Source organism: Phyllobates terribilis, unplaced genomic scaffold (genome assembly GCF_046119375.1).
Source record: "Phyllobates terribilis strain yellow unplaced genomic scaffold, ASM4611937v1 Scaffold_4__5_contigs__length_816908805, whole genome shotgun sequence".
NCBI classification, from domain to species: Eukaryota; Metazoa; Chordata; class Amphibia; order Anura; family Dendrobatidae; genus Phyllobates; species Phyllobates terribilis.
In genome coordinates, this window is record NW_027362764.1 from 519,221,978 (window position 1) to 519,248,719 (window position 26,742).

General features: G+C 43.3%; 2 protein-coding genes across 12 annotated transcripts in view; one reads left to right on the top strand and one right to left on the bottom strand.

The window, feature by feature from the left end:
• Positions 1-26,547, bottom strand: LOC141265614 (probable 2-ketogluconate reductase). Of its 10 annotated transcripts, XM_073678885.1 has the most exons (8): positions 25,994-26,144; positions 23,599-23,699; positions 17,853-18,024; positions 16,906-17,291; positions 10,140-10,311; positions 9,178-9,353; positions 8,791-8,887; positions 931-3,826 (listed from the first exon to the last, which is right to left on the bottom strand). In XM_073678885.1, exons 3-8 carry the CDS (start codon positions 17,951-17,953, stop codon positions 3,670-3,672), a joined length of 1,089 nt encoding a protein of 362 aa, XP_073534986.1. In that variant the 5' UTR covers positions 17,954-18,024; positions 23,599-23,699; positions 25,994-26,144; the 3' UTR covers positions 931-3,669. The 10 variants fall into 10 exon arrangements, with proteins under 10 accessions (XP_073534984.1, XP_073534986.1, XP_073534989.1 ...); XM_073678883.1 differs by lacking the exons at positions 931-3,826; positions 23,599-23,699 and adding an exon at positions 1-324 and having other exon boundaries at positions 25,994-26,153; XM_073678888.1 differs by lacking the exons at positions 23,599-23,699; positions 25,994-26,144 and adding an exon at positions 26,525-26,547.
• The window catches only part of TXNL4A (thioredoxin like 4A), a 7,551-nt gene continuing 6,940 nt past the window's right edge, over positions 26,132-26,742 (top strand). Inside the window, exon 1 of one of the 2 annotated variants that reach the window (XM_073678893.1) lies at positions 26,132-26,652. The gene's annotated coding sequence lies outside the window, so the exon portion shown is untranslated. The remainder of the gene's footprint in view (positions 26,653-26,742) is intronic. The other variant, XM_073678894.1, reaches the window with a different exon arrangement.

The following is a 26,742-nucleotide window of genomic DNA, read 5'->3' on the forward strand; positions in this document are numbered from 1 at the left end:
CAGTATAACGTTCATTTTGAGGTAGTGGATTGGAGTGTAGACGATCAGTTCTAACTATGAGGAATATGTGAGTGAAATCAGCAAGACATTAAATGTGCATATGTTGTGTTCACCATATTCTTGTAATATAATGATGCAAATAAGAGATCTTCAAAGGACTTCCTATGTTAGTTCACAGTAACTCCATAAGAAACAGGAAGGTTGCTTATAGCATCGATCATACTTTGTACCATATGCTCCATCATTAACCATCTGGTTTGGAAGGTTGCACTGCCCATGTGGGGTGTTAAAATAGCATTTCTGAGGTTTAGAAGTGGGTGATCTCTAAAAGGAATGCAAAGGAAACAAGTTAAAAAACAAGCTAGCAGAATCTAAAAAGATCTCCAGTAGAAACAAAAAAAAAACCTTGTTGACAAGGGGAATTTTATTTGACTTTTCATTTGTGGCTGTCACTACCATAGCGTGACTACATACTTTACTCAGCATTTATTTTGTGTCTCAAAGTTTCTTTCTTGGTTAATAAGTAAAGTGAACATTTTGTGCTGCGCTAATAACTTTACAGTATATTTTGAGTTTTGTCAGTAGTGCCATAGGTAGAAAAGCGATGCATGCGGTACTATTCTTCCCATCAAAACTATGTAGTATGTCTGTGATAGGTCTTTGCTTACATGCGGCCGGGACGAGCTGTGCTTCTGGCATCATGGCCCCTATTGCTGAGCCGTGATGGCAGTGGCAGGGTACGTGACCGGAGTAGCCGTCTCATGCCTCCTGCATGTACACAAAGAGCGGCAGCACCATTGGAGGCTCAACGCTTAAACACCAGAGAACCACTAAATAAATACTATAGCTTTTCATTTTTTTTACTACACCCCAAATTCTAAAACAAGTTGGGATGCTGTGTAAAATGTAAAGAAAACAAGACTGCAATGATTTGGAAATCTTATAGCCATATTTTATAAAAGTGTATAAACATGTGGGAAGTGAGGATATCAATTGCTGGTGGTTTGGGGAGAGGACAGTTGTCCCATTCTTGACTGATGTAGGATTTTAGCTGTGTAACAATCCTGGTCTTCTATGTTGGATTTTTCATTTCATAATGAGCCAAATGTTTTCTTCTGGTGAAAGGTCTGGACTGCAGGCGGTCAAATCATTACCCAAACTCTTCTTTTACGAAGCCGTGCTGTTGTGAAGGCTCTAGTATTTAGTTTAGCATCTTCTTGCTGAGATATGCAAAGCCTTCCCTGGAATAGATGTTGTCTGGATGAGGCATATGTTGTTCTAAAATCTCTATGTAATATTCGGCATTGTTACTCCCTTTCAAGATGTGTTATCTGGCCATGTCATAGACACTAATGCAAACCCTTACCATCAGAGGTGCAGGTCTTTTAATTGTGCGCGGATAACAAGCTGGATGGTCCCTCTCCTCTTGAGTTTATAGGAATTTGTGTTTTCCATAAAGAATTTCAAATTTTGATTCTTCTGACCACAGAACAGTTTTTCACTTTGCTTCAATCAATTTTAAATGAGGTTTGGCCCAGAGAAGACGGCAGCGTTTCTTGATTGTGTTGATATTGGGCTTCTTCTTTGCAAGATTCTGAGACTCTGCCTCTTTAACATGTTCTTTTAATACACAGTCATGTGTTGAAAATTTACTGTCCGGCTGTTTTTCATAAGTACCATTTACTTTTCCAGCCTTTTGTTAACCCAAATTTCTTGAGGTGTGTTGCTGCCATCAATTTCTAAATTACTTAATTTTTTCAAGTGAAATGTTAAAGTATCTAACTTTCACCTTCTGATCATATTATTAAACTGTGTTAAACATGAATTTCTATTCAGATAGAGCAAGAGCACAATAAGCAAATCAAGTAAAGCATTGACTACTTGTACTGTAAGACATAATGAAAAACAAAAAAGATGCCAGCCACATGCACAATAAAAAATCTCTTTTATTCAGCCTTCATTTGCAGCTCACAAAGCCTTTAAGCATCCAGAATTGTCTGTTAAAAATTGATAGTTATTAATGTAAAATGAGGGTTTATTCACAACGTAAGGATATAAAATACTTATTATTTTTGCATCCATGTCACATATTTTAAGTAGGTTTTATTTCGTATTGTTAGGCCTTGATAAAGCAGTGCGATAAATATGTTATTCACCCAGAAAATTGTTATACTTGAAGGGGTTGGTAATACAGGATTAGAAAAAGATGGATGCTTACCTCCATACCGGGTCCACAGGTTGGGTGTGGTACACAAGATTAGAAAAAAAAGATAGCTGCTTACATCCACATTGGTCCACGGGTTGGCTGTGATATTGAAGTTTAGCTCCATTGAAGTAAACTGGGCTGAATTACAATGCCAGAATCAACCTGTACACTGTTTTTCTAATCTTCTACAATATCTTTAAAGCACCACTCCAGCATTTTGTTTTTTATATTTTCATTGCTGGAGTGGTGCTACTGTACGTAAGTGCCCTGCCCCTAGACTTATACTTATCTGGCGCCGCTCTGGTTCTGTGCTGCCATCTTGTGACCGTGGCTGGTAAATATAAAACTAGGAACAGGGAACTTAGATTAGTAGCACCACTCCAGGGCAGCAAAAAAAGCACCACTCCATGTGAGAACAAATGCCCAAGTCAGTAGTTGCATATAGAACCTAGAGCATAAGAAGTGAACACTACGAATACTTAAAAAGTAATATTTATTGAGTATACAAATATATATTTAATATATGTAAAGTTAAAAGCACAGGTGCCTCACAACAGAGGGACATAACATTGACCTGCTCACAAAATGCATTACAGATATAGCATAATATTACAAGATGTGGACTAGTGTAAGCATTCCACTCCACAGCTTATGAAGTTTAAGGAACTAGTACTTGTGTCTGAAGTATAAACATCAAGTATAAACCCATGACAGTCTTAGAAATAGAGATAGTAACTAGTTATAAGAAAGTGCTAGCATTACAAGTGTGGGCCAGGTCCAGTATCCTTCCACTCCGACGCGCGTTTCATCCAGCTTCTTCAGGGAATAGGTCATGATGTTTATACTTTGGAAACTCGTAAGAGTTCTTTCAACTGCATAAGATGGGGAGTGGAATGCTTACACTAATCCTGTAATATTGTGCTATATCGGTCTTACATTTTGTGACCAGGTTTTTGTTGTTTCCTTCTTCTGGTTTCGGTTCTATATGAAACTATTGACCTGGGTATTTGTTTTCATTAAGTATTCTGAAGTGCAATCCAGTATATGTTACTGAAGCATTATATAAGAGGACATTTTTTGTTAATGCCATCGTTTTAATTGCGTAGAATAGATTTATGGTGGCAAAGAAAGCACAAATGCACATTACAAATTGAGTAACTGAGTAATGGAGTCCTCTCTATACTTATGTTCAAGAGATACATCACTGATGTAAAATGAGAGAGTCGGGACTTAAAAAAAAATGTATAAAAATTATTTTCAGAAATGTATTTCCTTTAATGAAAAAAAAAGTTTAGAATTTAACATTGATTTTTATGTCAAGCCTTCTACTACATATGAGTTGCTTTGTTAGGTTAACGGACAGAAAGGTTTAGTGTCTATTCACACACTGCATACACGTATTCACTGGAAAATGCAGTAAAAATAGATGACAACATAAATCATCAAAACTACAAAAGGTCGAGTTAGCAGACGGTAACTTCATTGGACACCGGGAGACCATTAATAGAATCCATCATACTTCGAACCATATCTTCCATCATAAGGCGCAGAGTGCCACGGGTTGCAGTCCCCATGTGGGGCGCTAAAACAACATTGCTCATTTTAAGCAATGGGTGATCTCTGGGGAAAAAGGTGAATTTAATTAAAGAGACACAATTCTCCAGTCTGAAGAAAGTTTTTAAAGAGAACCAATGAAGGTTTTTTAAATAAGTATTAAAAAATACTAACACGTACAAATATAAGTAATTAATATATTTTTCAAAAGTGAAGTAAATGATCCAGCTAACAGAAAGTGTAAACTTCTGGGTAAGGATAATCATGGCACCTTCCAATAATCCTTGGCATGGAAATGTTAGAAGAAAACATAAGCGACAACAGAGCCCTGAATAAGCATAGAAAAAAACTTTTTATTAAATACACATATAATAGAATTACAAAAATACCATAGAGCTTAAAGGCACCAAGTGCCACATGTGTGAATAAAAGAAAAAGACACCAAAAATCCCCTAAATAACCCCATCAGGTTAACAATTTAAAGATGAAAAGTAATGACATCTAAAATACATATATCAAAAAATTGTCATCATCAAAGGGAACAATTCCCAAATACCTGACTAGAATGGTAACCAGATTTTATAAAGGAAACATCAAAATAGCCTATAGCTACCCAATTCACAGGTACCGATGATATCTCCCAGAGGGAAAAAAAAGGAAAGGGGTGGATGAGGGGGGGTCTGGTGCCAATAATCCTTGGCAGCATATAGAGCCAGAGCCATGAGATCTCACAGCTCTGAATGAAAACAGCACTGAAAACCATCCCCGGCAGGTTATAGTTTTATAGTCGCGGGATGGTCATAGTCGTGGGATGGTCATGGTATCTAATGGATAGGTGATAGGGAATGCCTGGATTCTCATTCCTGAAAGTTCTGATCCATTGGCAGAGGTTAGTCAGGTAATTTTTTATCTTTTTCACCTATATTTAAATACGGTATAATTTTTTTAATACCTATTAAAAAATGGTCATAGGCCCCCTTTAACCACATTTTCACTAAAAGTATAGAGCAAATGAGAACTAGAAGTGCTTACAAAGTTATAGCAATCTTAGGAAGCTATTACCTATCTACAGCACAGGTGACAACTTGCAGATGACCTGGAATCTGACTGCTGGATCCCACCAATCCCGGGAACAGGGCTCTGAAATGCTCTATTGGAATGAAGCACAGTACTTGTCTATCTCCAGGAGTCCCATAGTCAATGGTTTAATCCAAGGAAGCAATTCAGAGCCCTGTTCTCTGGTTCGGAGGGAGTCCAGGCAGTCCGACCGCAAGCAATCAGCAAATTATCACCTATCTTGTGGGGAATAACCCTTCAATATCACAACTGCACCATGTGGCCTTAACTAAAGCTCTTGGAGAAATCATTAACTTAGATTCACTTAGGTTGCATTTACACTAGCCGATTATCAGGAACCAGCGTTCATAAGAATGCTCGTTTCCTGATAATCGTCCAGTATAAACAGGCTGACAATTACCCAACAAATTCGCAAAATGCTTGTTTGTCAGGTAAAAGATTTTTAAGTGCTCAAGAAGATAATTTTTTTGCTTAAAAAATCACAGCACTTGGCAGCACTTTGTCCAGGACATGTGCTGCTAAAAACAATGACAGTCTAATAATAGTATTACTGATCGTTCTGTGTAGGAAGTGCGGTCAGCCTGTCCAAACAGGCTATTAAATGACCGCTGATCGGCTTCTGAGCAGCTGATCGGCGGTTGTTTAACAGCTGCCATTGGCCAGTGTAAATGCACACTTACTTTTTCTCCTTTCACTTTGGATATTTATTCATTGTCCTCAATAAAATACAAGAATAGTATAATTGTCTGTGTGTTATTAGTTTTGCTGGATTCAGTTTGTCTAAAATTGTCATACATACCAATCAGACCTCATTTTATTAGAAATCCAGGTACTTCCAAAGGATTAGCTTATTTTTTCCTGCAACTGTAAGCACCACTGAGTAGAGTCTAAGAACATGACTAGTATTACATGGCTTTTTTTTAAATAGAAAGTCTTGATTGGATCTTTTTATTAAAAAAAAGTTTGAAGAAAGCCAAAGTATTAAAGGGGTTGTCAGGTCTAAAATGAAAAGTCTGCAGCAATTCTGTGTGACAGCAGACTTGCGAATCCTCCCAAGTGCACTGCGAGGATTCGCCGTTGTCTGACCTGGGATCTGCGGTCAAGTATATGATATGCATACTCCTGGGCAGAACCTGTCTAGTGGGCGCAGCCTCTCTGAAAATACACTTTTATTGAGCTTGGTCGCGCTCACTAGACGGTTCTGCTCGGGAGTATGCATATAGCATACTTGACCACTGTTACCGGGGCAGAAAGTGGCAAACCCTTGCTGCACACAGTGCATGTGCTGGGGGGATTCATAAGTCTGCTAGTCACACAGAGTGATTGCAGACTTTTCATTTTAGACCAGACTTTAACTGCATTGAATACATCTTCAATTCTTCAGGTGTATTTACACTGCACGATTATCAGGAATGAGCCTCTCTAGGACCTCTCTTTTCAAGATAATTGTGCAGTATAATCAGGCTAACGATCACCTGAAAAATGAACAAAATGCTTATTCATTGGGTGAAATTATCTTTTCTGTAGTTTACAGGGTCATCGGCAAAACATCATTCTGTGTAATCTGTGCCTGTCCTGCTGAGAACAATGGCAGCCTCAGAGCACAGAACCATCTATTAAGTGTTGTCTGCCTGTTTAAACAGGCTACTGAACAACCACCGATCAGCAATGTGTACTGATCAGCGGTGGTTTCACACAGTCGGGTAGTGTAAACCCATCTTTAAATACAGCCTGTGTTATAGTCTAGAACTGCGTTTATAATTCTGAGGTCTTCAATCAAAGAACATTTCTTTCTTTATCAATGCCTGAACATATGTAGCTTGCTCTTTTAATTTATATTAATTATTATACATGAATTTGCTGTAGAAAAAGATGGATTTTTGTACTTACTGTAAAATCCCCTTTACATTGAACACGTTGGGAACTCAATAAAGTGGTGGATACATGCCCTGTCACTAAGAGTCTTTGCACCAGGAGAAAAAAAGTGCTGGTGCTTTTTAGTACCAACTGGGAACCAACATGACCAGAAGTAGGAGAAGAAAAAACAGTCAAAAAAACAGGACTGACCCCGGGGAAACACAAAAGAAAGAGCGAGAGCTGTGTCTCTCAAAGAGAAAAGTGTTTTACGTTAAGTAAATAAAAATCTAATTTTCTTAATGATATCATTGGGGACTGAGAACCATTGGATGTTCTAGAACAGTCCTAGGGGGCGGGAAATACAATAGCTGACCATGTGGACTGCCTAGCATACAGAAGCCTGCAACACCTCATTTCCCAAGACGTCATCAGGAGAAGCCATAGAGTGAATCTTGTAGAACTTGTCAGAGATGTGGCAGCCTTGTAGGCCTGGGATTTGTAGGCCTGATACCTGGCTGCCCCAGTGCAATGAATGGTAACTCTGCCCCACAGTGACCATTACACTGGTTCTCACAATCACTGACCAGATTTACTTGGAAATCGGTGCCTTGAAACCAGCAGGCTATAGTATAGTCCATCCAGGATCACAAAGAATCAGAAATCTGGAAAGCTTCCTTTACCAAAAGATGCACCCTAATGGCTCAGACTAGATCCAAGCGGTGGAGACAAAGCTCTAGTGACTGGAGAATGGAGAATGGGCAAAATAGGGGAGGACTATGCCTATGTTGTTGTGGGAGGCTGAAACCACCTTGGGAAGAAAGGATGGACCGTAAAACCACCATGTCCTGACGGAGAACAGGGAAAGCATTGCAGGGGAGAAGCGTCGAATGCCTGTGAATGGAGGTGACTGCCACCAGAAATACCATCTTCCAGGAAATGAGCTTAGGCGATATGCTGTGTAGAGGCTCAAAGTGTAGACGACATAACAAGCTTGAGGTCCCAAGATTCAAACGGATGCCTTTAAGGGCACAATAAGCCACGCCAAGGAAAAAAGGTGCTTTAGAAAAGCCAGTGCATGCTGGAAAAGAATGGAAAGAGCAGAAACCTTTCCCTACATGGAGGCCTAAGTAACTACCAAAAGTAGAGAAAGAAGAATCCTCGGGATGGATAAAAACTTGAGCTGTAAGTCCTGTTATTTGACTGGTGAAAATAAGACCTCCAAATATGGTTAAAAATCTGGGCAGATTGTTCAGGTTTGGCATGAAAGTATAAGTATGCAGTCACTCTATGCGATTGCAGAATTCTGAATCCTTACAGTATGCACTGTCAGAATTCTCGGATGCTGACGTTGGGAGCGGGAGGTCATGTAACTGCAAGTATGCAATAAGCATACTCCTGGCCACATTCCGACTAGTTGTGCGTGGCCTCGCTCAATACAAGCGAATTGAGCGAGGCTGTGCACGTTTAGTCAGAATGTTGCCGGAATTATGCATATCACATACTTGCAGTCACATGATGGCTGGTCTTGCCGCCGGCACCAGATAATCCTGACAGTGTGCACCAGGCGCGCTGTAAGGATTAACAAGCAGAACTGATGCATATTGTGTCTCTCTCAAATGAACACTAGGCTAAATCTGAACTGCCAAGTGTCTGAGAAGAGGGAAAAGCATACAAGTGTAAAGCCTCCTGGTAGCAGGGTGCATACCTAAGGTCTTGTGTTCCCCAATGCTATTAATGAAAAGCCGAATTATCCTAAAGAATTCTACACATAATACAGAGACTCCCAAAGATCAGCAGAACAAAGACGCTGCATCTCTTACTGGAGTGTCACAGCCCCTTCATTATTTATTGGACACTACAATATCCCTACTATTGTGACTGTGTCTGGTACTACAGCTGAATTCATTGCCTGAGCTGAAGAGGGTCCCTGTACAAGAACAATATATGGGGCCTTTGCAGTCCTATAGCTCATCATAATGCACAATTCCACCGGCTTTGGAGCTGGAAATGGTCCTCCTTACCTCTTGGGCCCCTGTGCGACCACCAATGATATGGCCACCCCTGATCTAACAAGCATATTATGAGCAAGCGTTTACCTCGGCAGTGGTTCCGGATAAGTGACATCTAACGCAGCCGCTTTTATCTGACCTGTCTGTAAAGCTTCCACCAAAGCTTCTTGATCAACAACAAGTCCTAGGGGAAAAGATATTACATTACAATATTCTGCGCCATCTATTAGCAATAATACAAAAATAGTAAAAACAAAAATAGATGAGAAGAAGAAGGAGGAGAAGAAGGAGGAGAAGAAGGAGGAGAAGAAGGAGGAGAAGAAGGAGGAGAAGAAGAAGGAGAAGAAGAAGGAGAAGAAGAAGGAGAAGAAGGAGAAGAAGAAGAAGAAGGAGAAGAAGAAGGAGAAGAAGAAGGAGAAGAAGAAACAAATAACTGAATACATATAACCATTGTGCCTTTAATTGGATACACACCTCTGCTTATATTTATCAGTGTAGCTGAGGGTTTCATCACATGAAATTCATGTTTTCCAATGAGCTTTTCGGTTTCTGGACATAGGTTGACGACAAGCATTACATAATCGGACTGCTGCAGTAAGTCATCCAGTCGTGCACAGAAGGAGGCTCCCACGGATCCTTCCTCCTCCTGCCTGTAGTACAATGATATGGAGGAATAGAGAATGGCTGTGAGGCTGATGAACACATGGCTCAATAATCGGCAAACACAAATATCCTTCCATTTAGTATTTCTCATGTTTCCACAAGTCATTAACGCATTACTAAGCAATGAAACATGATTTTATGTTATCTTAAATGGATCTGTCTTTTCTGTGCAGGTACACACACAATTCACATAAGCTTACTGTCTAGTTGTCAATTAATTCCTGCATTTTCGGGAGAAAGAACAGAGGAAAGCATAATACATAGTGCTAAGGGAAGTTGCTCTAGAATTAGTAACTTTTGGGGAATCCAAGTATTTAATAAAGCAGACATGTCAGGAGAGCTGAGGTCCACTTCACCGTGAACCGTTAATGGACCCAAGTACTAATGAATGGTGGGTGTTCAAAAGCTGGACCCCCAAGAGAGCTGAGATTTATACCGACTTACTACCTATAGAGCTGATAGGTGATAAGTTGTAATTATGGAAAAATATGTGAATTTAGTGCAGAGATTAACCCAAAATGAAAAATTTGTACAAACAGAATGTAATGTGTCTCTCTTCTACTCTAATAAATGACATTACAGAAGGTCGGATTTGTTTAATCACCTTCACTGAGAGCCAAGAATCTTCAGGTAGTGTCTTGTATAAGTTCATAGCACCCATATCAAACAGAGATCAGAGAGATCAAGACCCCAGATTTGTTTCTGTCTGCCATGGGCGACCTGTGTGGTGTAATCCCACCCGTGTGTAACAAAAATTTGCAGTTATGATTTACCTGCGGTGCCTATTGTGATACAAAATCTTCATCTCAAATGCTTTAGCTCGCTGAGCAATCTTGTATCCAATCCTCCCCATTCCAACAATTCCAAGTGTCATCCCAGTTACATCTCCCCCTACCCAGTTAGCGTGGAATCGATCGGTGTTGGGGGACAGTGCAATCTGGTGAGCTGTGCACAAGAATAAAACACTGAATCAGAGATCAAATATGGTTATTACAACTGCTCATAATCAGAACCAAAAACATTATCACCCTGATTCATCAAGACCAACCATTGTTTTCTCGGGTCTTGATGAGTGGACGTGGTGGAGATAGAGTCTCCTAATTCATTACAAGGGACACGTCTCTTAATGGATCAGGAGCATCTGACAAGTGGCGTGTGCCTCTATGGACACTGCCATAAATTCTTACTCCAGCCCATTTTGGTGGCGCTGGGAGAAACGGACGTAAAAACACCAAAAATCAAAGATTTTGAGACTTTTCAAAGCAATTTATATCAGAATTCTGGCAAAATTGCTTTGATGAATGAGGGCCTCTATATCCAAAATTATTAAATTAGGACAAGAGAGTTAAAGACCAAGGACAATACAGAAACTCAAGACCTAAGGACAGTAACTGAGATGCAAATGACATGCCCCCTGGGCCGTGGGGTACTCGGTAGCCGGGCCGGTCGTTGCTAGGGGAGATGTCACAGTGGTGGTGACCCGGTCCGTGACCCAGGGCGGTCAATAAAAGGGGGTTTATAGAAAGGGATTATAGGTTTTTATGTTTAATGTTCGTGACGCCACCTGTGGTATGCAGCTATAATGAGCCGCCGCTGCGGAGCAGGTCCTCTGTAGCTGTTGGTGATGCAGCAGAGTTGGTTCAGCTCTCCACAGGTAGAGCTAAGCTCCAGGGCGGTGCTGTGATGGTTAATGATCAGGTAGCGGTTGTTGTGCAGTATAGTGCAGGGGATGATGGCGCAGCAATAATTCACAGAGACAGTGGGGTGCAGTCTTCAGGGTTTACTCACGATTATCACGTTACTCCTGGTTACAACTGACAGATTATAACCACCCACGTCGTCCTGCGTTCACCAAGGGAGGGGTTTAGCAATCCCTCAGGTAATTCAAGAGCACTTAACGGGACTCCTTTCTGTGTGCCTTTCTCAGTCGTCTTCCTGCGCTAGCTCTCACCCTCCTGCCCTGCGCCTCGCAAACAGTGTTCCAAGCCAGTAACCACAGATCTTGGCGGGCAACCTGGAGTTCCCTGGATCCTGTGTGGCTACCTCTTTGGCGATTAATTGCGGCTGTGGCAACTACACCCTGAAAATGTAGAAGCCTGCGGTTTCTAGCTGAATATTGCAATTCCCACTAGTTAGGGGCCGGTCCCCTTTGCGACTTGATCCCTCCACGTCCTGGTAGATTCGGGCATACGGGTGGCCTCCAGCACTTCCCGTACCCCTAGGATCCCCTCTCTCCTTCTGGAGCCTTCCTTCCTGCTCCTCTCCTCTCTTCAGTCAGTCTCACCTCCTGGGCCTCTCTCACTCAGGCCCGCTCCTCCTGAGCAGAGCTCCCGCAGAGCTCCTGCTCCCACTACTTCTCCTCTCACTGTCTGCTCTCTCCACTGTTCTCACCACTCCCAAGATGGCTTCCCTTTTATACCACTCCTGAAGTGCTCCCCTGTTCCTCTTCCTCCACCCACACCCACTACATGGTTCCACCCTCCAGCTAGGGACCAGGGACTGTGCTCTCCCTTAGGAGCAATCTCGCCCTGCCCTCTGAAGTGGAGTGTAATGAATGCAAGTGGTTGGGTCCCGGGCAGCACTCCATCCTTACCGGAGAGTGAGATACCACACCTCTGGGTGAGATGCAGTACCTCTGTGGCGACTGAACCCTTAGGGGCACCACACAAACAGTAAATTATAAAGGCATAGTAGCACAAACTAGGCGGTGCTCATAACCTCCTCAGAATACAGTAGCCCCAGTCATGGTGTTTATTGCACCATAGGGTCTTTTATTACACCAGTGTTGGACAATTTTCGGAAACAAGCTGGCCATACGCAATAGATGTATCTCAGACAAACCCTCTACTTTCAATGAGATCGGCTGACCAACTAATGTTTATGGGAGCTTTCTGGTTCTAGCCTGATGCCAAGCAGAGGAGATAAAATCAGTAAGTAAGATTACAACTGCCCGATCCTTTAAGTTCCAGCATAATCTGCTGAGAAAGAAGCCTGATGGTGGCTTTCTTGCCTCTTACGACTGATAACAAATTCAAGCATGGCCGAGCAAGCATGCGTATGAAGGGGTTAGGAGAAACAGCTACCAAATTTGTAGTCTATTGGCCCCGATAGACGGGCCGATCTAGTCCATTCATTCACTGCCTTTTGGTGGTCATTTACTGTCCTGTTTAGACTGACGAGCATTCTATGTGCTGTAATGTAGCGACTTGCAGCATTACTATAATGGTCCAGGGGGTGTGTTTTGCCTGACCATGTACCTCTCCCTCAGGTGACTGATCACATGACTGTGACATCAGCACAGGTCCTGTGCACACAGAAGGTCGGATCACATGACTGACATCAGCACAGGTCCTGTATGCATTGGAAGATATATAAACCCTGGTAGTTTGAAACAGAGAGAGTGTGTGGCCTAGTGTGACCTGGTGAGGCCTGAAGAGAGAGCCAGGCCTGGTGAAGCCTGGTGAAGCCTCGTGTAGTCCTGGAGGGCAAAGGCTGGATCTCTGGGTGTGTGTGAGATACCAGTAGCCTTGGACGGAGTGAGGCCTGGTGAGGTAAGAAGCCTTGTCCCTGTGTATGGGACTCTACTAGCCTGAAGGAAGCAGCTACACACAAAGGTAAAGCAGTGTGTTATATGGACATTGATATAGTTACTTTGCTGAAGGCTGTAAGTGGAGCCAAGTGGGCATGTCTGCCATTGGAAAGGTCTCCTGGATGTTATGTGTATAACCATGCCGGTGAGCCACAGAGATGGACTATGTTATGTGCAGTTATGAAGTGTAATAAACTGCTGGATGTCGTGTTATCAGAAAACGTGGCTGGTGTGCTTTAATTAACCCCGTGAAGCGAGTGTCCCCCAGCGTGATGAATAGCGCTACCTTACATTGCACAGAACGATAGTTAATGCCATTATTCTGAGTGCATAGAAGTCATGTTATTGACAGCACATCTCCTGCTTCCATGTGGCAGTGGGCTACCAATAATAATGATTTCTAAGCCACTTAAAAATCATTGCATATGACAAGCGAGTGTTTCTGTAGTCTAGTCCATTGGGTGATTGCCGGCCTGTTTAGACTGGCTGATAACGAGCATCCCAAGAACACTCATTTGTCGATTATTGGCTAGTCTTACTGGGTTATTAGGTAAATCCACTGCTATTATTTAACTTTTCTTTTTATCAAAGGGAATCTGTCAGTAGTATCGCCCCTCCTAAGCCGTCTATGTGGGCATGTAGGTCATAGGAAGCTGAATATAATGATACCACCTTGAGATCTACAATCTGATGTCTTATTCCAGAGAAATCCACATTTTTCTTAATATGTAAATGAGCTGTTAAGATTTATGGTCCGGACACTGATCTAAATGAGAATCTGCCTGCAGTGCTTATTAGAAATAAAATGAGGTGTTACCAGTATGAGACATGTAGATCAGGAGAGCACACTGTCAGTCATTACATGTCTCACACTGGTAACCCCCCCTTTCATTTAAAATAAGCTCTGAAGACAAATTCTCATGCAGATCAGTGTCTGGCTCATAGATTTTAACAGCTCATTTACATATAAGAAAATCATGGATTTCGCTGGAATAAGACATTGGATCGCAGATATCAAGGTATCATTTTATTCAGCTTCCTATGACCTACATGCTCATATAGACGGCTTAGGAGGGTTAAGCCTACAGATTCTCTTTAATGTCCTTGGGGATAGGCCAACTGGCTTCTGAATTTTACAGTAATCAGTCCACTACTGCATTAGACTGTGCAAAAAGACACTCCATGCAACTAGGAAATGAATCAGCATATGTATAACGAGTAATCATAGCACCATTCCCTACTTTCCGTCTCTGCAAAAACATAGGTCCTGATTTAGCAAAGCAATTACGACAGAATTCACAAGACGGGAGCATGACGCAGCTCTTCTAATTCTTGACGAGTTGTGATATTCCTTACTCCAGAAATCTTACTCTAGTCTGACTGGAGTAAGATTTGTGACTAGACATACACCACTTGTCAGACGCTCTAAATGAAGCAAGAAAATCTGACTCCAACATGCCCCCTCATCAAGACTGGCGTTGTTTAATTGGGGACTTGGCATCTAATCTAAAGATATAAAACATGACTGATGTCTCACATCACATAGGTTGTGTTTAGTACTGCAGCTCAGCTCCATTGACATGAATGTAGAGAGACTCATAACCAGGGGACAAGTGCTGTTTTTTTGTGAGAAAGCAGCCATGCTTTTCTCATCTTCTACAATTCTTTCCAGTCTTTGCTTTCCTCTGAGAACACCATGATTTTTGTGTAAATCTCTGATGCCTCTGAGTGGGGAGACAAATAAAATGTCTCTTTTATATTATTGTGAATGTTTAAATGATAGATTTTAGTTAATTGGAAGGTGTGGTGCTGACAGTGCACTCCCGTCTGCTGGCACCATGCTGTAAAGCAGGAGGATCTGTACAGATTCATCTAGCATTTTGTTGGAAAAGATTTTGTATAACTTGTTACATATGTACTGAAAACTCTCATTTCATCCTCATTTTGGGCTTAGGAGCCTAGCGGGTGGTCTTACAGTGATTGACAGCTTTTTCTGTGTGTGAGTCCCATAAAGAATGGTGTCGATCACTGGGTAGGACCGCCCACTGGACTCCTATGCCCCATATAAGTCCAGATAGAAATCAATATAATGTGAGGGGGTGGTTGAAGATTCCCACTCCACTCCCATCTAAAGCTATTTTACTAGATATGATTACTTGTGTAAACATCAAAGATGTTATAAACATAAAAGGTGTTTAGCAGATATGTATTACATGTATAAACATAAGAGATGTTATTTGGGTTTTGGCCATTAGATGGCAGTGGTTTTCACAATCATACTACTGTCACCTGTGTGTCAGTTGGCACACAGGAAAATAACCGGTTTAAGCCGCCTTAAGCAACAGTTGAGAACTGAAGGATTTCTGCGGGTTGAAGGCGGCCATCTTTGAGCGCAGTTGTAAGAGGCAGTGAATAGAGACAAACGTGAGAGGGTTCCTGTCAGAGACAGACTGTTCCTGTAATTCCTGTCAGAGAAGAAGAAACACGTTGAGGGGACGACTACGGTTGGGTGCAAAGTTGAATTCCTCCCAAAAGCATCGGCTGTGACGTGAATGGTCTTCTGCTAGCCTGTCAGGCTAAAACTGCGCTTCAGGTGACAAGCCCAGGATCCACTTCATGGTCTCCCAGCTAAACGGCCTTTTGGACGATCAGACACCCTTTTCAGTGATCAGTTAACGGCCGGTAAGTCCTGAGCTCAGGCCCCACCACAGGGATCCCGGTGGGCATATGCATGCAGTCTGTAGAGAGAGTTTGGCGCCAAAAATAATTTCTCATTTAGAGACATTGTGTGCCAATAGGGCTGTGTGAATATTAGCTAGATACTCCCCTCAGAGGGTAAGCTTGTGTATAGAGAGCATAACTGAATTGTAATTTTAGAGAATTGTTAAGTTTGTGAATGTCTGCGCTGCACCACTGTAGGGGCTGCACTCATCGAATTACACCCTTGCTCTGGGAAACTCCCGGTTACGGCATTAGGCATAACCAAAGGTCAGGCAAATTATAGTGTATTCGATAGAACATACTGGGCCTATCGGTTGTGCAGCGCAGGGGTCGTAGCTGATCTGGGCTAGGTGTGTGTGATATTTAACTGTGTTTCTTTATTACGTTTCCGGGATAACACTGATTTTGTTGTTAGTAAAAATTAGTTTCCTAACAAATTGCCTGGTCGTGTTCTTTGTCCTCGGCCCGCTGTATTCTGGGAGAGACCACCCCAGTACACGGTCTACAAAAACACAAGAATCGTTTCCCACTACCTCATCCTACTAGTAATGCATGGGTTTGGGGGTCATTTTGATATTTTCTTTCATAAATGGGCCAGGCATGTCACTGCCCAACATGCACACAGAGCAGAGGAAGGCAGGACCCTATCCGATGAAGAAGCCCTATCCTGTGTACAGGTCACAGCAGAAGTGGAGAGGCAGCTCAGCACCAAAGCTGTGAACAACCTCAAAGGTCCATTTCAGTGAATTACCTGTCGGGGGGGCACCGAACTGTTGAATCACCTAAGAGGTCTAAACCATGAAGATATTAGGGGTCTGTTACAGTCGTCGCTGCTGCATCCTAAATAAGTTGTAGAACTTTTCTATTGTGCAGGCATCAACAAATTAGCGCTGCACAGTGGTGAGCACATAACCAACTGCTCCCTCTTATTGCAGACAGCCACGGGAGGAGGGGAGGCTTTACGTGGCCAGACCAAATTTTCAGAAGCCATGATACAGGTTGCTTGCATATATATATTTCCTAACAATAAAAAAAATTATTTAATCTTTAGATAAAAAAAAAATGTAAAAGTGTTATTAATATCGCATAGACAACTGTTCCTTTAGCTGCATATAGAAATTACTGGGCAATGTAACCTTACACATTTGCTGAAATGAAGCTGTAGGAAGGGAATCTACTACCATGTGTATGCAGTTATTGCGGTGCATAAAGGTTTAAATTTACATTACCCTCCATAAAGTTCCTGGCTGCCACCAGTAGCAATGTCATCGCCAGGTCTGCTGTGGAATTGGTGACAGCATGCGGTGTATTAGCCACTTTTACGCCAAAGCTTGAAATCATCTTCACATCCAAGTGGTCAACTCCAGCTCCAGCACTTGCCACTACTTTGAGCCGAGGTAGGCATCTCAGGAGCTCGCGCTCAACATCCGGTTTGTTTCCCCAGTTAAAGATGCATACGATCTTTTCAGCTAACTCTTCCTTATTTTCCTTTAACTCTTTCATGGTAATTAAAGTAAAGCGCTCCTTCAGAAAGTCAACATGTTCTTCCATCACTCCATTAGGTCCTCCGATCTCCTCCACTAATGCTCCAGGCAGCTCTTTGCTTTCAGTCATTCTGAAAGGAGGAACAAAAATAGTGGAAAACTAAATAGTCAGGTTTCTGGTCAAACATTTGGTTGATGGGATATGTGTCTACAGTGTCTTATTTTAAAAGCATTAATTATTAATTGATGGATTGGAGCTACTTATTAACCATTCTTCCTAGTTAAGCACAATGGTTATTATTGTAACTTGAATCTCGTAAGGGTATGTTCACACGCTGAATTTTTCCAGCATTTCTGTCATCAGTAAAAACGCCTCTCTTGGCAGGAAAAATGCTGCAAAAAAATAAATGTGAATTTGGTGCAGAGATTAACCCAAAATGAAAAAGTTGTACAAACATATTGTAACGTGTTTCTCTTCTACTCATGGCAATAAATGACATTATAGAAGGCCGGATTTGTTTTATCACCTTCACTGAGAGACAAGAATCTTCAGGTAGTGTCTTGTATAAGTTCATAGCACCCATATCAAACAGGGATCAGAGAGATCAGGACCCCAGATTTGTTTCTGTCTGCCATGGGCGACCTGTGTGGTGTAATCCCACCCGTAACAATAATTTGCAGTTATGATTTACCTGCGGTGCCTATTGTGATACAAAATCTTCATCTCAAATGCTTTAGCTCGCTGAGCAATCTTGTATCCAATCCTCCCCATTCCAACAATTCCAAGTGTCATCCCAGTTATATCTCCCCCTACCCAGTTAGCGTGGAATCAATCGGTGTTGGGGGACAGTGCAATCTGGTGAGCTGTGCACAAGAATAAAACACTGAATCAGAGATCAAATATGGTTATTACAACTGCTCATAATCAGAACCAAAAACATTATCACCCTGATTCATCAAGACCGACCATTGTTTTCTCTCTGTCTTGATAAGGTGACGTGGTGGAGATAGATGCTCCTAAAGCCCCCCGTCTCACATAGCGAGATCGCTGCTGAGTCACGGTTTTGGTGACGCAACAGCGACCTCACCAGCGATGTCGCTATGTGTGACACTTTGCAGCGATCAGGCCCCTGCTGTGAGGTCGCTGATCGCTGCAAAGTGTCCTGGACCATTTTTTGGTCGTTGCTCTCCCGCTGGTCAGCACACATCGCTGTGTGTGACCAGCGGGAGCAGCGATCAAGCTGGTAACCATGATAAACATCGGGTTACTAGGGGCACACGCGCACCTAGTAACCCGTTGTTTATCATGGTTACGAGCCTGCTAAAGTGAGCGGTAACCTCCCGCTCACTGTAGCAGAGTGGTAACCATGATAAACAACGGGTTACTAGGTGCGCGTGTGCCCCTAGTAACCCGATGTTTACCATGGTTACCAGCCTGCTCCTGCTTCAGCAGGCTGGTAACCAGGAGCAGGACATCGTGGAAAGATTCAGGTCATATCGTTGTCGGGATCGTTGCAGCGTCGCTAAGTGTGACGGGGCCTTTATTACAAGGGACATATCTCTTAATGGATCAGGAGCATCTAAGAAGTGTCGTGTGCCTCTATGCACATTAGAGAGACAATAAGGCGGGCACCACCCAATACAGAGCTACAGATCAACCCGTTGCATGTTGGACAAACTAGTCAAAATGAGAAGAGAGAATGCAACACAAGGGGATCTCAGAAAAATATGCAAAACCTTTATTAACATATAACATTTACCAGCAAAACAACAACTATTAAAAACATTTAAAAAAAACAAAAGGTTATAGACACATGTCAGAGGTCTCATAATGGAGTTCTGACATCCCAAACCACCCAGCAGCAAGGTCACCGGCTAATCAATAACACAAGATATATAAGAGTCAAATAAGAAAAAAACAATGCAAATGCTAGAGTTGCAAAATATCTGATCAACCCTGGGTATAGAAAAACAGACAATATAATATATACCCTGTAGAACCTCCACAGATAATGTGTACCATATAGAACCACGACACTCATACAGTTGTGCTCAAAAGTTTACATACCCCGGCAGAATTTTTCCTTTCTTGGCATGGTTTCAGAGAATATGAATGATACCAAAAAACTTTTTCTCCACTCATGGTTATTGGTTGGGTGAAGCCATTTATTGTCAAACTACTGTGTTTTCTCTTTTCAAGTCTTAATGACAACCAAAAACATCCAATGCAAAGAAAATAAAATGCACAATGTGAATGAGATCTTACAAATCTCATTCATTTTGGTAGTACTGTAAAATGCAGCAGTTCTAGGCTATGTGCCCACGTTGCGGAAATGAAGCATATTTTTTACGCTTCTCCCTGGCGGGAAAATCGCATGCGGATTTTACATGCGGTTTTCCCGCCAGGTAGAAGCGTATGTGAGGCGTCTTTGCATGCATTTCTACATGCGGGTTATCAAGCACTTCTCCAAGTGATTCAAGCATCACTTGGAAAAGTGCTTGACAACTTGTTCACACTATATAAATCCATGCAACCGGCATGGATTTATATAGTGTGACCAAGTAATAGTTAAAAAAAAAGAATCAGAATGGTAAAAAATAAAAAATAAAGTTTATACTCACCTACCGATGCATTCTGTGCCCCGTCCGGAGTCTTGAGTGGCTCACGCTGTTGTGTGCAGGACCTTCGGTGACGTCATTGAATCATGTGATGGGTCACATGACTCAATGACGTGGCAGGTCCTTCACACACCTCGCGACACCGGGAAAACACCGGGAAGACATCAGAAGATAAGTATAAACTTTATTTTATTCTTTTTTTTACAGGTTCTTTGGTACCCAGGTCTGGATGAGAGTCTCCTCTCCTCCAGACTTGGGTACCATCCGCATGCGGCAACGCAAAATTAATGAACATGCTGCGGATTTTTGACCGCAGCATATACGCTGCGGAAAAATCCACAGCATGTGCATTGACATTGCGGAATGCCATTGGGGACCATGGGGTGCGGATATACATGCGTTTTACAAGCGTTTACGCTGCGGAAATTCCGCAGCATATACGCTTGTAATACGCAACGTGGGCACGCAGCCTTACGCACACAAAAAAATCTGAAAAATGCAGCGTGTGAACATCGCCTTAGATGGTTCTTCCTGCTTGGTTCTCGCTTTCCACCTTCTCCCTATTAAAGCACTTCTCCAGTGTTGTTTTATTGCACCATTGGTGCTTTAAATGTAAGTTCCCTGACCCCTCGTGTCACATACTCACCTGTCGGCCTTAATTCTTTCCCAGTGTCGATTCGGTCTGTCTCCGGCGAAAAGTGACCTGCCGGCAGCTCCTGTGTTTGCTGGTCGGAGGTCACACATCATGTATGGTTAGAGGAATATATCACCGCACCACCGCTGGAGAGAGGTGCTCGAGTAGGGGCCTAACCCGTAATGTAGTAAATAACCTCGGCACTCAAGATATATGAATAAATGTGAAAATTTATTACAATCATAGTCCAATCCAAAAGAGCAGTAGACGTTTCGGCCAATCAGTGGCCTTCATCAATACAATCAAGTGTGGATTGGAGTAAGTCCAGAGGAAATAGGCAAAAAGTCTCTAGAAGTAGAGGTCAGTCCTGTGCGTCCTGGAAGTGGTCCTGTGAATCAAACGCGGAGTCCACCGCTAGTTGTGGACTCCGCGTTGGATTCACAGGACCACTTCCAGGACGCACAAGACTGACCTCTACTTCTAGAGACTTTTTGCCTATTTCCTCTGGACTTACTCCAATCCACACTTGATTGTATTGATGAAGGCCACTGATTGGCCGAAACATCTACTGCTCTTTTGGATTGGACTATGATTGTAATAAATTTTCACATTTATTCATATATCTTGAGTGCCGAGGTTATTTACTACATCATGTATGGTTGTCCTGAGGAAGGAGTCAGTGGACTCTGAAACACGTTGACAATAAACCTACAATCCTCTTTACCAATATTTGTGTCGTATTCCGGAGAGCGCAGAAACACTTCCTATCCTACTACTTAAATCTATTGCTCTGGCTCTAATGGATCTCTCCATGCCCATTTATGATTTAAGGCTCAGATCAAAATCAGCCCTACAAGGCTATGGGTATGTAAAAATCAGGGACAGCACATGGATGGCATCAGAGTGCAATCAGTATCCAGTCCGCTTATAACACTGTAATGGGTAGAGTTTATTTTTTTTGATTGAGCATTTGAGAAAATCACTAACGAATCTCTGATGATAAAAACTGAATCACTAATGAAAATCTAATCCAAAACACTGCTGAAATAGATTTTTTGCATACAAGAAAAATCTCAAGACGTCTGAATGAGGCCCTATGGTCATTTTCTTATCTTTTCAGTGCTACAGATAAAACCCCTGTCTTCATCAGGAAGTTTCTTACATAAGTATATCTGGCATTCCTGTGCCCCCAATACTGCATAACTACAACATGGTATCTGACATTTATCCTCCCTAAAATAGAAGATAAATGAATGTACCGTACCCGGAGAGTTTAGATCTGTCCTTGCTGCTGAGACAGCAGTCACAAGACATCGGTACAAGGGTCACTTCAATCTACAAGTCCAATAGTTAAGTTCTGGGTAATTGTGTAACATCTACAGAGTCTCATGCCACAGTGTAAGGCCGAGTTCAGACGACCATAAAAAAACTAAGGCCAGTCATGTAAGCAAATTGCAGATGACTGGCTCCGGGTGCAGCTCTGTGTGCTCGCCTGAATATCGGAGGGCCGCAGGGGCCGCTTGCTATTGACATGCACTAGTCTGGTCCGTACAGCAGACCATAGTTGTGCATGCTGAGATTTTTTTTTCACATGGACATTCGGACTGTGAAAATAATCATTTATCTGAACAACTCTACTGTTAAGAGTCAGTGTGCTGTCCGCGTGATAATCCATTTAAAATCGGATAGCACATGTCTGACTTATATGCTTGTCTGAACGAGCCCCTAAGCGGAGTCCTGTGCATTAAGCCTATATAGAATAATGGGAGCCGCACTGTCCCCATGTGGCCATACAGACATCAACATTCTGAGCCAAAAATCGCCTACAACTTTAAAAATTTGGCACCTTTAAATCTCATACCTTTTTCTAGGCACTTTAAGGCCTCGTTCAGACCTCAGTTTTTCACGCCATCAGTTCTATCTATGTGTTTTACAGATAGCACTCGTACCCATTATAGTTTATGGGGCTGTACACAAGTCCGTCTTTTTTTGTAGTCTGGTCCGCACAAAAACATGGAGAGTTGTACGATTTTATCCAAGTCATGGATCAAACCTACCAATATAAGCCTACGGGTCATTGAATGGAATCAAACAGCACTTGGATACCATTCTTGTTGCATCTTAGTGACGTCGGATTATCATGTTTCTTTGAAAAGAGAAGCTTGAGAAACCTTATTGCACATAAAAAAAAAAAAATCAAATGAAACTTTAATGGTTAAAACAGACACAGTGGCCTAAGAACTCGCTCACACGTATATTCTCTCATGCGACAGAATCAGGCCGATTATGCTAATGACACTCGGCTCAAACTCTGTCAGAGCTTGATCCAAGTGTCACCTTACTGTGACCTTAATTTCTCCATTGTCTCTGTGCACATACAATGGACTGCACTTGGATGACATCCGAGTGCAGTCTGATGTTTCACATCCACCCATAGACCTGTAGGGTGTTCGTGATCCAATTTGCAGAGCCACTTACAGAATGCTGTGATTGTGTTTTCATACCGAATCAGCATGGGAAAAAAAATTGCAGATCTGCACTGCCCCATAGTATAACATTGGGCCGAGTGCTATCCGATAAAACATTAGATAACACTCGGCCATGTTATACGCTGTGAGCGAGCCCTAACACCGATGAAAATGAAAGATGCCAACAGCAGCAAGGCGCGATAGCGCGACATAAAGCCGTGAATCCAAAGCACAAACAAAATACCTTGTGCGGACGACTATACAGTATCTTTTCTATGATACCCTCAACTTTGGACCCTTTTTTTTCAGTAACAGAATAAATTCTATCTTGCAATAATCAACGACATAATGATTAAAGACCCTAGACGGGTCGAAACGTCATGTAATGTAATATAGTCGCTTTTTTTGTCATATTCCCTATTTTCACAGACTATAATAAAAATATTCTGCATCACCCAAGCCTAAGAGTGTGCGGTGAATTTTACTACCTCGGTCACCATTCTGGTCGCTCTTCTCTGAACTTGCTCCAGTTTCTTCATGTCTTTTTTAAAATGTGGTGCCCAGAGCTGGACACAATATTCCAGATGAGATCTGACCAAAGAGGAGTAGTGGGCGATAATTACTTCATGTGATCTAGACTCTATGCTTCAGTGTTTGCCTTTGTGGCTGCTGCATCACACTGTTGACTCATGTTCAGTCTATGATCTATTAGTATACCTAAGTCTTTTTCACACGTGCTGTTGCTTAGTTCTGTTACTCCCATTCTGTATATGCTTTTTTCAGTTTTCTTGCCCAGATGTAGGATTCTGCATTTCTCCCTGTTAAAAATCATTCTGTTAGTTGCTGCCTACAGTTTCAGTTTGTTAGGTCTTCTTGAATCCTCTCTCTCTTCTCTAGTATTAGCTATCCCTCCTAGCTTTGTGTCATCAGAAAATTTAATCAGTTTACCCTCAATTCCTTCATCTAAATCATTGATAAACATGATGAACAACACCAGGACCCAGGACAGAGCCTTGTGGTACCCCACTTGAGACATTCTTCCAACTGGATGTGAAGCCATTTATGACCACTCTTTGGGTCCGATCACTAAGCCAGTTATGAATCCACCTAACAGTTGCCTTGTCCATTCTATAGTTGGTCATTTTTTCAATAAGAATGGTAGGCGATACTTTGTCAAATGCTTTGCTGAAGTCGAGATATACTATATCTACTGCGTTTCCCTGATCCACCCAGTCAGTGATTCTGTCATAGAAGGAAATTAAGTTAGTCTGACATGACTTATTAGTTACAAACCCATGCTGACTCTGGTTAATCACTTCAGTCTCATGAAGGTACTTTCAGACATGTTGTTTAATGATTTGTTCAAAGATCTTTCCTTCTTATTTCATTGTAGTCTGACTACTTATTGAACATTTGGTTGCATATTTTACACCTTTTTGCCAACACCTGTTTTTACACTGTTCTGATAGCAGTAAATATGAGGACGCAATAACTCGGCCATTTTTTCAACCAATATTTCACCTACATATTTTTACATTTCTGTAGAAAGCAGATCCGAGCTGTTGGAATTAAGAAACCTATTTTTAAAAGGGTTGGCCAGTACTTTTATACTGATGGCCTAAACTCAGGATAGGTCATCAATATCAGATTGATGAGGGGTGCAACACCCAGCACTGCCACCGATCAGCTGTCCGTGGTGCTGGTGGTGAACAGATGTGATCAGTTGCAGAGCTGCACAGCTCCACCAACTGTGCAGTGGATGCAGGAGGGTACTGCACATCAGCACCTCTTTCAATGAATGGGAGTGGATGTGCAGCACCCGACATTGGCCACTATGCAGTTGTCAGAGCTGTGCTGTTCTTTTTAAAAAAAAACATTTTTTTATATTACAGTATAAACTGTTGCGGAAATGCAGTGTGATCTTGCCCTTACTGCACATGTACAGACAGCTTTACGTACTGGACCGCTAAGCCCCAAATAACAGATTTACATGACTAAAATACAAGTTAATATAAATATAACCCCAAAACTACATATTAAGCCGCTCATGCCTCCTGCTCTACAACATGCGGCTTACCTCCCTGTATTCTGCAGTCACTGCTATTGGCCAAACTGCACAAAATGTTATACGAAGAGGATGTATGGAGCGGGGTCAGGAGCCGACACCTGTCTCTAAGGGAGGCAATTGGACTTTTCTCAGATTGCTGCTGTTTAACTAGTTAAATGCTGCTGCCAATGTCTGACTGTAGCATTTACATGGCGCAATGCCGGTGTGCCATCCATTCAGGTGCCCATCAGTTCTGCTTCCACAACACCTGGATGTTATTGCCAATGAAATGAAAAACTCATCTGAACAAACATTTCAGTCCAGGGACGCGCAGCTGTGCCGGACATGGCCTCCCCACCAGCGCCGGACATGGCCTCCCCACCAGCGCCGGACATGGCCTCCCCACCAGCGCCGGACATGGCCTCCCCACCAGCGCCGGACATGGCCTCCCCACCAGCGCCGGACATGGCCTCCCCACCAGCGCCGGACAGGGCCACCCCACCAGCGCCGGACAGGGCCACCCCACCAGCGCCGGACAGGGCCACCCCACCAGCGCCGGACAGGGCCACCCCACCAGCGCCGGACAGGGCCACCCCACCAGCGCCGGACAGGGCCACCCCACCAGCGCCGGACATGGCCTCCCCACCAGCGCCGGACATGGCCTCCCCACCAGCGCCGGACATGGCCTCCCCACCAGCGCCGGACATGGCCTCCCCACCAGCGCCGGACATGGCCTCCCCACCAGCGCCGGACATGGCCTCCCCACCAGCGCCGGACATGGCCTCCCCACCAGCGCCGGACAGGGCCACCCCACCAGCGCCGGACATGGCCACCCCACCAGCGCCGGACATGGCCACCCCACCAGCGCCGGACAGGGCCACCCCACCAGCGCCGGACAGGGCCACCCCACCAGCGCCGGACATGGCCACCCCACCAGCGCCGGACATGGCCACCCCACCAGCGCCGGACAGGGCCTCCCCAGCTGTGGCACTAATAGGTCGACACTTTGGTGCAGAATAATCGTATGTCTATATCATGATATTACTCCTCAGCTCTACAACTCACCTCCAGCTCAGATGGTGAACTGCAGCACAACAGCGGCTGCCCCTAAGAATCTCTGACACCAACACTGAGCATGCGCGGTGCCAGCCCTGCCCCTTTACCTTGACCCTGCCAGCCCTGGCATAATAACCACAGCCCTCTATTTACAGCCAGCCTTCGCTTCTCTGTGGCCATACCTCTCTGTCCTTACAGCAGCTGGGGAACTAACTACAAGTCGCAGCTCCACCAGGCAGCCGGAGTTAAAGCGCCGGTATAGTGGCACCACAGTGGAGCGCGTGGGACTGTTACCATTACAACCCTGTGACAGACTGAAACATTGCTCTTCTCTTCCAGCAGCATATACAGAGGTGGCATCCTGTAAGGGGCGGAGTCACATGTGATGTCACTAGAGACATGAGCCGCCATCTTTGAATTGGGCATTAGTAAATCAGCGCGGCTGAGGAAATACATCATATACAAATGTTGAGATTTTTTTGAAAATCATCAATCTTTACAAGATGTCGGTATCATTCCAGTCAGATTTTTTTACTATACCGAGAGGAGGCGGCGGTCTGCCATTTCCCATGGTAAACATGGCGGGATGGGAATGCAGAGCGGAAATGAGCAGGACGAGACGGCTGAGTTCCGGTTGTGCTCGCAGTGTGCGGGGCGGCCGCTGTGCGGTAAGTGACCCCGGGCGGGAGTGCGGTGCTCCTAGCACCGAGCTGTTACCTGGCTGCAGGAGGAGCCCCATAACCCCTGGGTGACCCCAC

Excerpts from the sequence above, each read along its gene's own strand:
- LOC141265614 (XM_073678883.1), bottom strand. The coding sequence starts at position 17,953 with ATGACACTTGGAATTGTTGGAATGGGGAGGATTGGATACAAGATTGCT. Across the intron at positions 17,292-17,852 it reads TATCACAATAGGCACCGCAG|AATGACTGAAAGCAAAGAGC; the intron begins GTAAATCATAAC and ends TCCTCCTTTCAG. Across the intron at positions 9,354-10,139 it reads TATCACAATAGGCACCGCAG|GCAGGAGGAGGAAGGATCCG; the intron begins GTAAATCATAAC and ends ATTGTACTACAG.